The sequence below is a fragment of the Ornithorhynchus anatinus genome, chromosome 2 (genome assembly GCF_004115215.2).
Source record: "Ornithorhynchus anatinus isolate Pmale09 chromosome 2, mOrnAna1.pri.v4, whole genome shotgun sequence".
NCBI classification, from domain to species: Eukaryota; Metazoa; Chordata; class Mammalia; order Monotremata; family Ornithorhynchidae; genus Ornithorhynchus; species Ornithorhynchus anatinus.
Window position 1 is genome coordinate 166,142,599 of NC_041729.1, and position 13,214 is coordinate 166,155,812.

General features: G+C 55.4%; 1 protein-coding gene across 6 annotated transcripts in view; it reads left to right on the forward strand.

Annotated features, from left to right (window-relative positions):
• Positions 1-13,214, forward strand: part of ABCC9 (ATP binding cassette subfamily C member 9) — a 203,996-nt gene that overhangs the window by 122,301 nt on the left and 68,481 nt on the right. For all 6 annotated transcript variants that reach the window (XM_029058306.2, XM_029058304.1, XM_029058303.2 and 3 more), the window contains 5 exons: positions 4,426-4,522; positions 6,457-6,704; positions 8,502-8,650; positions 10,154-10,223; positions 12,944-13,101. In XM_029058306.2, coding sequence (XP_028914139.1) covers positions 4,426-4,522; positions 6,457-6,704; positions 8,502-8,650; positions 10,154-10,223; positions 12,944-13,101 — 722 coding nt within the window. The remainder of the gene's footprint in view (positions 1-4,425; positions 4,523-6,456; positions 6,705-8,501; positions 8,651-10,153; positions 10,224-12,943; positions 13,102-13,214) is intronic.

Genomic DNA, 13,214 nt, shown 5'->3' on the forward strand with positions numbered 1-13,214 from the left:
TGGGCCTTCGGTAAGGCTTTGGGGACAGAGAGTCATCGTCTGTGGGATTTGAGGAGGGAAGGTTCTCCGGGCCAGAGGCGGGACGTGGGCCGGGGGTCGGCGGCGGGACGGGAAAGAAGGAGGCCCGGGGAGAAGGTGAACGGCGGCAGAGGAGCGGAGCGTGCGGGCTGCGAGGGAGAAGGAGAGAAGGGAGGGGAGGTAGGAGGAGGCCAGAGGATGGACGGCTTCGATAACAATAATAATAATGATTATGATATTTGTTAAGCGCTTCCTATATGCAGAGCACTGTTGGAAGCTCCGGGGTAAATATAGGGTAATCAGGTTGTCCCAAGTGGGGATCACATTTTTAATCCCCATTTTACAGATCAGGTCGCTGAGGCACAGTATAAATACCGCTCTTAACAGACTAAGTTCTTAAACGTGGCCGACATTTTCCTGAGCACTGGGGGAGATAGAAGATAATCAGAGTCTTCTCCCTCATTTTACAGTGAAGTTAGGTGACTTTTTTAATAGTATTTTTTAAGCGCTTACAATGTGCCAGGCCCTGTAGTAAGTGCTGGAGCTAATCGGGTTGGCCACGGTCCCCGTCCCACGTGGGGCTCGCGGTCTTCATCCCCATTTCCCAGATGAGGGAACTGAGGCACGGAGCGGTGAAGCGACCGGCCCAGCTCAGCAGACGAGCGGCGGAGCCGGGATGCGAACCCAGGTCCTTCTGGGCCCCCGGCCCGGGCTCTAGCCTCTGGGCCACCCTGCTTCCTAAGAAGAATGATGGTTCTTTGTTAAGCGCTCACTATGTGCCAAGCACCGTCCTGCGGGCCGAGGCGTCACAGCGGACAAGTGAAAAATTGAGGAAAGAGAAGGTCGAGTGTCTCCGTCGGGTTCGTGGCGTGGGAATAGAAAAGGTCACTAAAGGAAGACGAGCCTAGGCACGTTTGCGGGGATTTAGATGACAGAGACAGACGAGAGGGACGCAAGCGGCGGGTCGATTTGATTTCCTCTGAAAGAAATATCTGGAGGGAGAAGGAAATTCGTTGGCTGGACATTTCAGTGAGACCGTGAAGCAGGCCGAGAATAAAGATCATTTATATCCTATCTGGAAAAGGAATGGCCGCTAGGGATAGCGAACTTATTCGACTGAATAAAAATAACGGTGATGGTATTCGTTAAGCGCTTACTACGGGCCAGTCACTGTACTAAGCGCTGGGGTAGATACGAGATAAAAATAATTATAGTACTTTCTAAGCGCTTAGTATGTGACAAGCACCGTTCTAAGCTCCGCGGTGGGGATACGAGCTAATCGGGTCATCCCACGTGGGGCTCACGATTTTAATCCCCATTTTACAGATGAGGTAACTGAGGCCCGGAGAAGTGAAGTGACCTGCCCGAAGTCCCACAGCTGGCAAGTGGAGGAGCCAAGATTAGAACCCATGACCTCTGATTCCCGAACCCGGGCTCTTTCCACTGAGCCATGCTCCTTCCCGATCAGGTTGGACGCAGTCTCTGTCCCGCACGGGCTCACAGTTCTCATCCTCATTTTACAGAGGAGGAAACTGAGGCACAGAGAAGTGAAGTGACTTTTTGGTGGTATTTTTTAAGCGCTTATAATGCGCCAGGCACAGTAATAAGTGCTGGAGTAGATACAAGCTAATCGGGTTGGATGCAGCCCCTGTCCCACTTGTCTCAAATCCCCATTTTACAGAGGAGGGAACCGAGGCCCCGAGAAGTGAAATAATAATAATAATAATAATAATGTTGGTATTCGTTAAGCGCTTACTATCTACAGAGCACCGTTCTAAGCGCTGGGGGAGATACAGGGTCATCAGGTCGTCCCACGTGAGGCTCCCGGTCTTCATCCCCATTTTCCAGATGAGGGAACTGAGGCCCAGAGAAGTCAAGTGACTCGCCCACAGTCACACAGCTGACAAGGGGCAGATGGCATTTGTTAAGCGCTTACTATGTGCCAAGCACTGTTCTAAGCACTGGGGGGATACAAGGTGATCAGGTTGTCCCACGTGGGGCTCACCGCCTTCGTCCCCGTTTTCCGGATGAGGGAACTGAGGCACAGAGAAGTGAAGCGACTGGCCCAAAGTCACACCGCTGACAAGCGGCAGAGCTGGGATTAGAACCCATGACCTCTGACTCCCAAGCCCGGGCTCTTGCCACCGAGCCACGCCGCTTCTTACCCCAGGTCACCCAGCAGACAAGGGGAGAAGTCGGGATTAGCACCCATGGCCTTCTGATTGCCAGGCCCGGGCTCTATCCATTACACCAGGGCGGCGTTCAAGTCCGCAGGGTGACATGGGGCAGATTCGGCCTGCAGGTGGGGGATTAGAGGGTGGGTGGGCTAAAGGAAGAAGTGCTCTGCACACAGTAAGCGCTCAATAAATACCATGGAAGGAAGGGAGGGAGGGAGGGAGGGAGGGAGGGAGGGAGGAAGGAAGGAAGGAAGGAAGGAAGGAAGGAAGGAAGGAAGGAAGGAAGGAAGGAAGGAAGGAAGGAAGGAAGGAAGGAAGGAAGGAAGGAACGTGGCTCAGTGGAAAGAGCCCGGGCTTGGGAGCCAGAGGTCATGGGTTTGAATCCTGCCTCAGTGACCTCATCTGTAAAATGGGGATGAAGACTGTGAGCCCCACGTGGGACATCCTGATTCCCCTGTGTCTCCCCCAGCGCTTAGAACAGTGCTCGGCACATAGTAAGCGCTTAACAGATACCAACATTATTATTATTATTATGTGAAAGGCCTTGATCTCCTCAGAAAGACCAGAATGCTACAGATGTTTGAGAAACGGCCGGTCATAGTGGGTAGAGCCCGGGCCTGGGAGTCAGAGGTCATGGGTTCGAATCCCAGCTCCACCACTTGTCAGCTGTGTGACCTGGGGGCAAGTCACTTAACTTCTCTGTGCCTCAGTTCCCTCACCTGTAAAATGGGGATTAACTGTGAGCCTCACGTGGGATAAGCTGATGACCCTGTATCTCCCCCAGCGCTTGGAACAGTGCTCTGCACAGAGTAAGCGCTTAACAAATACCAACATTATTATTATAGAGAAGCAGCGTGGCTCAGTGGAAAGAGCCCGGGCTTTGGAGTCGGAGGTCATGGGTTCGAATCCCGGCTCTGCCACTCGTCAGCTGGGTGACTGTGGGCAAGTCACTTCACTTCTCTGTGCCTCAGTGACCTCATCTGTAAAATGGGGATGAAGACTGGGAGCCCCACCTGCGACGACCTGATTCCCCTGTGTCTACCCCGGTGCTTAGAACAGTGCTCTGCACATAGTAAGCGCTTAACAAATACCAATTTTGAGAAGCAGCGTGGCTCAGTGGAAAGAGCACGGGCTTTGGAGTCAGAGATCATGGGTTCGAATCCCTGCTCGGCCATTTGTCAGCTGTGAGACTTTGGGCAAGTCACTTCACTTCTCGGTGCCTCAGTGACCTCATCTGTAAAATGGGAATGAAGACTGTGAGCCCCACGTGGGACAACCTGATTCCCCTGTGTCTACCCCAGTGCTTAGAACAGTGTTCAGCACATAGTAAGCGCTTAACAGATACCAACATCATTATTATTATTATTCTGACTTCACTTCTCTCGGCCTCAGTGACCTCATCTGTAAAAATGGGGATTAAAAAAAAATGTGAGCCCCAGGTGGGACAACCTGATGACCCTGTATCTACCCCAGCGCTTAGAACAGTGCTCGGCACATAGTAAGCGCTTAACAAATACCATGATTATATTTACCTTCTTTTTCTCTAATGGCATTTAAGTGGTTATTATGTGCCAGGCATTCTTCTAAGCACTGGGGTAGATACGAGTTAATCAGGTTGGACACAGTCCCTGGCCCACGTGGGGCTCACAGTCTTCATCCCCATTTTACAGAGGAGGGAACTGAGGCCCAGAGATGTGAAACGACTTGCCCAGGGTCGCACAGCAGCACATAAGTGGCGGAGCCGGGATGAGATCGTGACTGATGAGCAGTATCCTATGTGCTCGGCTAGATACCGGATAATCGGATCGGTCCCCGTCCCTGTCCCACTTGGGGCTTACCATCCGAGAAGTAGGGAGGGTCGCTGTCTTATTCCTATTTTACAGATGAGGAAACTGAGGCCCAGAGCGTAGTGAGGAGCAGCGTGGCCTAATGGGTAGAGCCTGGGCCTGGGAGTCAGAAGGTCACGGGTTCTAATCCCCGCTCGACCACTTGGGTGAACGAGATCTATTCACTGAGCCGTGCCGCTCGTCTACTCCCCGGGCCATTTTGCGTTTCGAGTGCCGATGTCGTTTCCCGAATTCACTCGTTCGAGAGTATTTATCGAGCGCTTACTGTGTGCAGAGCGCTGGACTAAGCGCTTGGAATGGACAATCCGGCAACGGATAGAGACCGTCCCCGCCCATCGACGGGACTCACAGTCTAACGGATGATAACCCTTCGTCTGTCCCAGGACATGGAAGCGGATCAAACGACTCTAGAACGGAAAACTCTCCGGAGGGCCATGTACTCGAGAGAAGCCAAGGCCCAGATGGAGGATGAAGATGAAGGTAATGCCGATTAAAACGCTGATAATTATCACGCTGACGGTTAAGCGCTTGCAGTGTGCTAAGAACTGTACTAAGCGCTGGGGTACATACAAGGTGATCGGGTTGGACACAGTCCCGGCTCCCCGTGGGGGAGGGGGGGCGTCAGTCTCCATCCCCATTTTACAGATGGGGGAACTGAGGCCCAGAGGAGTGAAGCGACTCACCCGAGGTCACACGGGAGACGAGTGGCGGGGGTCGGGATTAGAACCCAGGTCCTCTGACTCCCAGGGCCCTGCTCTTTCCACTAGGCCATGCTGCTTCTCATATCTTCTCTTCCCATAACGAGCTTCCCAGTCTAGAGGGGGCAACAGACGTCGATATGAATAAATCCTACGGAATGTATAATTTAATGATATATGCATATGAGAAGCAGCGTGGCTCAGCGAAAAGAGCCCGGGCTTGGGAGTCAGCGGTAATGAGTTCTAATCTCGCTCCGCCGCTTGTCAGCCGTGTGACTCTGGGCAAGTCACTTCACGTCCCTGGGCCTCAGTTCCCTCATCTGGCAAACGGGGATGAAGACCGTGAGCCCCACATGGGACAACCTGATAACCTTCTATCTCCCCCCAGTGCTTAGAACAGTGCTGGGCACATAGTAAGCGCTTAACAAATGCCATCATGATTAGTATTATCATTACCGTGGCTCAGTGGCAAGAGCCCGGGCTTGGGAGTCAGAGGTCATGGGTTCGAATCCCGGCTCTGCCACTTGTCAGCTGGGTGACCGTGGGCCAGTCACTTCGCTTCTCTGGGCCTCAGTGACCTCATCTGGAAAATGGGGATGAAGACTGGGAGCCCCACATGGGACAACCTGATCACCCTGTATCTACCCCAGCGCTTAGAACAGTAAGTAAGCGCTTAACAAATACCAACATTATCGTTACTTAGCGCTGAGGAAGCTGCAAGTTAATCGGATCGGACACGGCCGCTCATGGGGCTCACCGTCTAGAGGACAGGAGGTGAAGCCCCATTTCGCAGATGAGGAAACTGAGGCACAGAGAAGTGAAGTGTCTTGCCCAAGGTCACCCAGAGCCAGGAATAGAATCCAGGGCCCCTGACTCCCGGACCTGTGCTTTTTCCACTGCATAGTAATATTAGTAGTAATAATAATAATATAATACTTATGGTATCTGTTAAGTGCTTATTATGTTCCAGGCACTGTACTAAGCGCTGGGGTGATACAAGCAAATCGGGTCAGACGGAGTCCCCGTCCCACGTGGAGTTCACACTGTCAACCTCCATTTTCCAGATGAGGGAACTGAGGCCTAGAGAAGTGAAGCGATTTGCCCGAGGTCACAGAGGAGACAAGTGGCGTGGGTCAGGATTAGAATCCATGACCCTCTGGCTCCCAGGCCCGGGCTCTACCCCCTACGCAATATTGCTGTCATTAACTGTCCTTAACGATCGTCCGCCATCGTTGATAATACTAATGATAGTATTTGTTGAGGGCTTACTACGTGTCCAGCACTGTTCTAAGCGCTGGGTCATCAGGTTGGACCCCGTCCCCGCCCCACAGGGGGCTCACCCCGTTATTCCCCATTTCGTAGAAGAGGGAACCGAGGCCCTCGAGAAACGACCGGCCCAAGGCCACACGGCAGCCAAGTGGCGGAGCCGGGATTAGAACCCGTGACCTCCTGATTCCCAGGCCCTATTTATTTGCTCTTGTTTTAATGAGACGTTCGTCCCCTCGACTCTATCCGTCGCCATCGTCCTCGTCCGTCCGTCTCCCCCGATGGGACCGCGAGCCCGTCGGGGGGCGGGGACCGTCTCCGTCTGTTACCCATTTGTCCGTTCCGAGCGCTCAGTCCAGCGCTCTGCACATAGGAAGAGCTCGATAGGTACTATCGAATGAATAACCGGTTGACCACGCCGGCTTCCCCAATTTGTCCGGTGGGATGCAGAGGAGGAAGAGGAAGAGGACGAAGACGACGACATGTCCACGGTCATGAGGCTGAGGACGAAGATGCCCTGGAAGGCCTGCTGGCGCTATCTCACTTCCGGCGGCTTCTTCCTGCTCTTCCTGATGATCTTCTCCAAGCTCCTGAAACACTCCGTCATCGTGGCCATCGACTTCTGGCTCGCCACCTGGACCTCCGCATCCAACGGAGACGCTTCGAAAAACTCCACGGGCGGCCCCAGGGACCATCAGGTTCGGAGGAGAGGGGTCGGAGGGTGTGCCGGACGCCCGTCGGATGGAGGCCGCTCCATTCGTCCGAGCGAATTACCCTGGGCAGAGCGCTGTGCTAAGCGCTTGGAGAGAGAGCGGCGATCCCTACCCGACGACGGGCTCACCGCCTCCGGGACCGTCTAGATTGTCGGCCGGGAACGCGTCCGTCGATTGCTCTGTCGGACTCTCCCAACTGCTTAGTGCAGTGCTCTGCGGTGATAATGATAAGAACTGCGGTATTTGTTAAGCGCTCACTATGCGCCAGGCGCTGTACTGAGCGCTCGGGTGGGTACGAGCGAATCGGGTCGGACGTAGTCCCCGTCCCGCACGGGGTTCCCAGTCTTCATCCCCGTGTTGCAGATGAGGGAACTGAGGCCCAGAGAATAGCGATAATAATAATGACGCTGGTATTTGTTCAACGCTTACTAGGTGCCGGGCACTGTCCTAAGCGCTGGGGTGGATACAAGTAAATTAGGTTGGACACAGTCCCTGTCCCACGTGGGGCTCGCGGTCTCAATCCCCATTTTACAGATGAGGGAACTGAGGCCCAGAGAATAATAGTAGTAATCATAATAATAATGCTGGTATTTGTTAAACGCTTTCTAGGCGCCGGGCACTGTCCTAAGCGCTGGGGGGGATACAAGTAAATTAGGATGGACACAGTCCCTGTCCCACGTGGGGCTCGCGGTCTCAATCCCCATTTTCCAGATGAGGTCACTGAGGTCCAGAGAAGTGAAGTGACTTGCCAAGGTCACGCAGCAGACTAGTGGCGGAGCCGGGACTTGAACCCAGGTCCTCTGACTCCCAGAACCGAGCTCCATCCTCTAGGCCACACGGCTTCGTGCACTGGAGGCGCTCGGTAAATACAATTGAAAGAATACTAGGCGCTTGGCTGAACCTAGGACAGCAGGTTATATGGAGAATCGGGGCATCAAAAATGGACTTCGGTTTCACTCTTTTTCAAAAATTTATTTTTATTTAAAATGATATTTGCTAAGCACTGACTGCGTGTCAAACACTGTTCTAAGCGCTGGGGTAGGTGAAGCAGCACGGCCTAGTGGCTAGAGCCCGGGCCCGGGAGTCAGAAGGTCATGGGTTCCGATCCCGGCTACGCCACTCGTCTTCTGTGTGACCTCGGGCAAGCCGCTTCACCTCTCTGGGCCTCAGTTCCCTCGTCTGTAAAATGGGGATTTAAGCCGGTGAGCCCCACGTGGGACAGGGACTGTGTCCAACTCGATTTGCTTGGATCCACCCCAGCCTTTTAGTACAATGCCCGGCACGTGGTAAGCACTTAACAGATATTTGTTGCCGAAGTGTCCATTCCGAGCGCTCAGTACAGTGCTCTGCACGTAGTAAGCGCTCCGTAAATACCATCGAATGAATGGAATAGCATCGAGAAGAGAAGCAGCGTGGCTCAGTGGAACAAGCCCGGGCTTGGGAGTCGGAGTTTATGGGTTCGAATCCCGGCTCTGCCACTTGTCATCTGTGTGATTCTGGGCAAGTCACTTCACTTCTCTGGGCCTCAGTGACCTCATCTGGAAAAGGGGGATTAAGACTGTGAGTCCACGTGGGACAACCTGATCACTCTGTATCTACCCCAGCGCTGAGAACAGTGCTCTGCACGTAGTAAGCGCTTAACGAACACCCACATTATTATTATTATCGTTATCATTATTAGTCTGCGTGTGTGCGTTTCCGTGTGTATTTTGGCGCGTGTGCATCTGTGAACATCTCTGGGAGCTTCAGCCGGAAGAAAGGTCCTCGATTTGTGTCCCTCAGACGTACTACGTGGCCGGATTCAGCCTCCTGTGCGGCGTGGGCATCTTCCTCTGCCTGGTCACGTCGCTCACCGTTGAGTGGATGGGGCTCACGGCCGCCAAAAACCTGCACCACGATCTCCTCAACAAGATCATCCTCGGGCCCATCCGGTAGGAAACCAACGCCGTGTCCCCCGACTGGCGCCCTGGGCTAGGGGTGTCCGGAGAGGGCGTCACCCTCGGAGCGGTGCCCCGCAGCGAGCCGGGCCCTCTGAGGAGGTGGTCCCCTGAGGGAGAAGAACCCGGAGCCAACGGTGTCCTCTCGTTCCCGCAGTTGACCCTATTTATTGAGCCCTTACGGTGTGCGGCGTCGTACTGAGCGTTTGGAAAGTACGATACGGCAAATCAAGAGCCACGATCCGTGCCCACAACAGGCTCACAGTTTAGAGGGACCGAGTGAGAGACTTAGCGGTGCCCTGAGCTAGCCGGGCCCTGAGAGCAGGGCCCTCCCAGACGTGTCCTGACCTAACCCCTGAGGGAGATGGACCTTCCGAGAGGGCCCTGAGCGAGTCCCCGACTTCCCAGTGGTGCCCTGAGCGAGCCGTGCCCTCCGCTTGATGCCCTGGCAGAGCATCGCCCTCCGCTTGATGCCCCGAAAGAGCTGCGCTCTCCGTTGGGTGCCCTGAGGGAGTGACTCCCTCCGACTGATGCCCTGAGAGAAGGAGGGCCCCATCCCGGAGCCGGGATTGGCTTCACATCCCATCCCGGAGCCGGGACTGGCTTCGCATTCATTCATTCAATAGTATCGATTGAGCGCTTACCAGGTGCAGAGCACTGTACTGAGCGCTTGGAATGGACAAATCGGCAACAGAGACAGTCCCTGCCCTCTGACGGGCTCACGGTCTAATCGGGGGAGAGGGACGGACAAGAAGAATGGAAATAAATAGAATCGAGGGGAAGAACATCTCATTAAAACAACAGCAGATAAATAGAATCGGGGCGATGTACATCTCGTTAACAAAATAAATAGGGTGACGAAGATACAGACGGTCGAGCGGACGAGTACGGTGCCGAGGGGAGGGGAAGGGAGAGGGGGAGGACTGGAGGGAGAGGGGGGAGAAGAGGGTTTAGCTGCGGAGAGGCGAAGAGAGGGTAGAGGGAGCAGAGGGCAAAGGGGAGCTCCGTGTGGGAAGGCCTCTCGGAGGAGGTGAGCTTTAAGTAGGGTTTCCAAGAGGGGAAGAGAATGAGTCTGGCGGAGGTGAGGAGGGAGGGCGTCCCGGGACCGCGCGAGGACGCGGGCCGGGGGTCGACGGCGGGACGGGCGAGGACGGGGGAGGGCGAGGAGGCGGGCGGCGGAGGAGCGGGGCGGGCGGCCTGGGCGGTGGAGAGAGAGAAGGGAGGAGAGGTAGGAAGGGGCCGGGGGACGGACGGCCTTGAAGCCTCCCGGAGCCAGGATCGGCTTCACGTCCCATCCCGGAGCCAGGATTGGCGCATCTGGAGCAGCTCGGTCCTCTCTGGGGAATTGGCCACTTCCTTTAGGGACCCGCTGGACGGGTGTCTGAGGTGGGGAGAGGGCACCGGCCCTGGGAAGGAAGCGGGGTCGGGGAGAAATCGGGGGGCCCGGAGTCCTCCCACCGGGGATCCCCATGATTCTGAGGCTCGCTTCCTCCCCAGGTTCTTCGACACTACCCCCCTGGGACTCATTCTCAATCGATTTTCTGCCGACACGAATATCATCGACCAGGTGAGTGTGAGTCGTTCAGGCCTCGTCACGACGGCTGATAATTCCAGTAATCACGGCATCTGTTAAAGGCTTATTATTTCATTATTAGAGAAGCGGCGTGGCTCAGTGGAAAGAGCCCGGGCTTAGGAGTCAGGGGTCATGGGTTCTAATCCCGGCTCCACCGCCTGTCGGCTGTGTGACTTTGGGCAAGTCACTTCTCGGTGCCTCAGTTCTCTCATCTGGAAAATGGGGATGAAGACTGTGAGCCCCACGTGGGACGACCCGATGGCCCTGTGTCTACCCCAGCGCTTAGAAGGGTGCTCTGCACATAGTAAGCGCTTAACAAATACCAACTTTATTATTATTGTATGTCAAGGCACTGTACTGAACTCTGAGGTAGATTCGAGCTGATCAGGAAGGACGCAGCCCCTGTCTCAGTGAGGTGCAGAGAAGCAAAGTGACTCAACCAAGGTCATGTAGCAGAAGAGTGGCGGAGCCAGGATCAGAACCCAAGTCCCGTGGCTCAGTGAAAAGAGCATGGGTTTGGGAGTCAGAGGTCATGGGTTCGAATCCCGGCTCTGACACTTGTCATCTGTGTGACCGTGGGCGAGTCACTTCACTTGTCTGGGCCTCGGTTACCTCATCTGGAAAATGGGGATTAACTGTGAGCCTCACGTGGGACGACCTGATGAACCCGGTATCTACCCCAGCGCTTAGAACAGTGCTCTGCACATAGTAAGCGCTTAACAGATACCAACATTATTAAGTCCTTCTAACTCCCAGGCCCGGGATCTAGCCACCAGGCCATGCTGCTTTGCCTCCGAACATGGGGAGAGCTGTCTGACGAGGTGGGAGGGAGGCGGAGAGGAATTTCCAGGCCGGAGCGAAAGAGCGAGAGGGGGGAGGAAGACCGTGGAAGAGGGACGAGCGGGGGGGCCGGCTAGGAGGTTGGCTCGGGAGGAGGGAGGACAGCGGCCTAATGATAATAATAATGATGATTATGTTATTCGTTAAACACTATGTGCAGAACACTGTTCTAAGCAGTGGGGTACATGCAGGGTCATCAGGTCGTCCCACGTGGGGCTCACGTTTTTTAATCCCCATTTCTACAGATGAGGTAACTGAGGCCCAGAAAAGTGAAAGGACTTGCCTAAGGTCACACAACAGACAGGGGGTGGAGCCAGGATTAGAACCCGCGACCTCTGACTCCCGAGCCCGGCTTCTTTCCACTGAGCCACGCCGGCCTAGGGACGGAGGCGGGAGGAGAAGAGAACGGAGGCGTGCGACGGGGCCCGATCGGGGAGAGCCCGGAAGCCCAGCTGGGCTCGGACGAGGAGAGAGGCTTGGGGAGACGCAGGGGGAGAGGAGACGTGGAGGACGGGAGGTGCTTCTGGGAGAGCAGTCCAGCGTCAGCGGTGTCGAGTCTATTCATTCATTCCTTCATTCGGTGGTACTTACTGAGCGCTTACTATGTGCAGAGCACTGGACTAAGCGCTTGGAATGGACAATTGGGCAAAAGATGGAGATAATCCCTGCCCGAGATTATCAGAGAGAGCAGAGGGAGCGGAGAGGGAGCAGAGGGAGCAGAGGGAAAAGGGGAAGCTCAGCGTGGGAAGGCCTCTCGGAGGAGGTGAGTCTAGATGAGAGGGGGGAGAGGCTGGAGGCCGGGAGGCCTCCGAGGAGGCCGAAGCGTCAGTCGAGCTGAAGTGAGACCGGAGCGGATCCCGAAAGAGGAAGGGGCAGATAATAACTCGTGATGATGGCATTTGTTAAGCGCCTACTCTGTGCCGAGCACCGTTCTGAGCACTGGGGGAGATACAGAGTCATCGGGCTGTCCCACGTGGGGCTCACAGTCCCACATGGGGCTCACAGGCTTCACCCTCCTTTTCCAGATGAGGTCACTGAGGCCCAGAGAAGTGAAGTGACTTGCCCAGGGTCACACAGCAGACAAGTGGCGGAGCCGGGATTAGAAAGCTCCCGGAGACATCCGGGAGAAGCAGTATGGCGTAGTGGATAGAGCGCAGGCTGGGAGTCAGAAGATCCCGGCTCCACCTCCCATCTGCTGAGTGACCTTGGGCAGGTCACTTCGCTTCTCTGGGCCTCAGTGACCTCACCTGTAACCCAGAGATGGAGGCCGGGAGCCCCTCATGGGACGGGGATCGTGTCCAACTTGATTAGCTCGGCTCCACCCCAGCGCTTAGTACAGTGCCCGGCACAGAGTAAGTGCTTGACGACTACTATCGGGATTATTGGAGAAGCAGCATGGCTCAGTGACTCCCGGGCTTGGGAGTCAGAGGTCATGGGTTCGAATCCCGGCTCCGCCACCCGTCAGCTGTGTGACTGTGGGCGAGTCACTTCGCTTCTCTGGGCCTCAGTGACCTCCTCTGTAAAAATGGGGATGAAGACTGTGAGCCTGACGGGGGCCAACCTGATGACCCCGTATCTCCCCCGGCGCTTAGAACAGTGCTCTGCACAGAGTAAGCGCTTAACAGATACCAACTTCATTGTTATTTTTATCGGCGTGGAGAGGACCAGGCGGGGTTCTGCCGTGAGCGGCAAAGGGTAGCCAGGAGTCAAGGGCCACGCCGAGGTTGGGAGCTTCCGGATCCCAGAGGATGGATGGCTTGGGCTGAGGCGGGAAAGTTGGGAGAGGAGCGGGGTTGAGGGGAAAGACGGAGCGTCGTCCCGTTGGCGGCGGCTCCGGCTTTTAAGGCAGCATTTTTCCGTTCCGTTCGGCTTAGCACATCCCCCCAACCCTGGAATCCCTGACCCGCTCTACCTTGCTCTGCCTGTCCGCCATCGGAATGATCTCCTACGCCACGCCCGTGTTCCTGGTCGCACTGGTCCCCCTGGGAATCGCCTTTTATTTCATCCAGAAATACTTCCGCGTGGCTTCCAAGTAAGTCCTTGAATGGAAATCTCCGCTCCCTCCCCTGCCCCTTCCCAGGGACTATGCAGCGTGTCTGAAAATAATAATCGTCCTAGCAGTAATGCTGGTATCTGTTGAGCGCT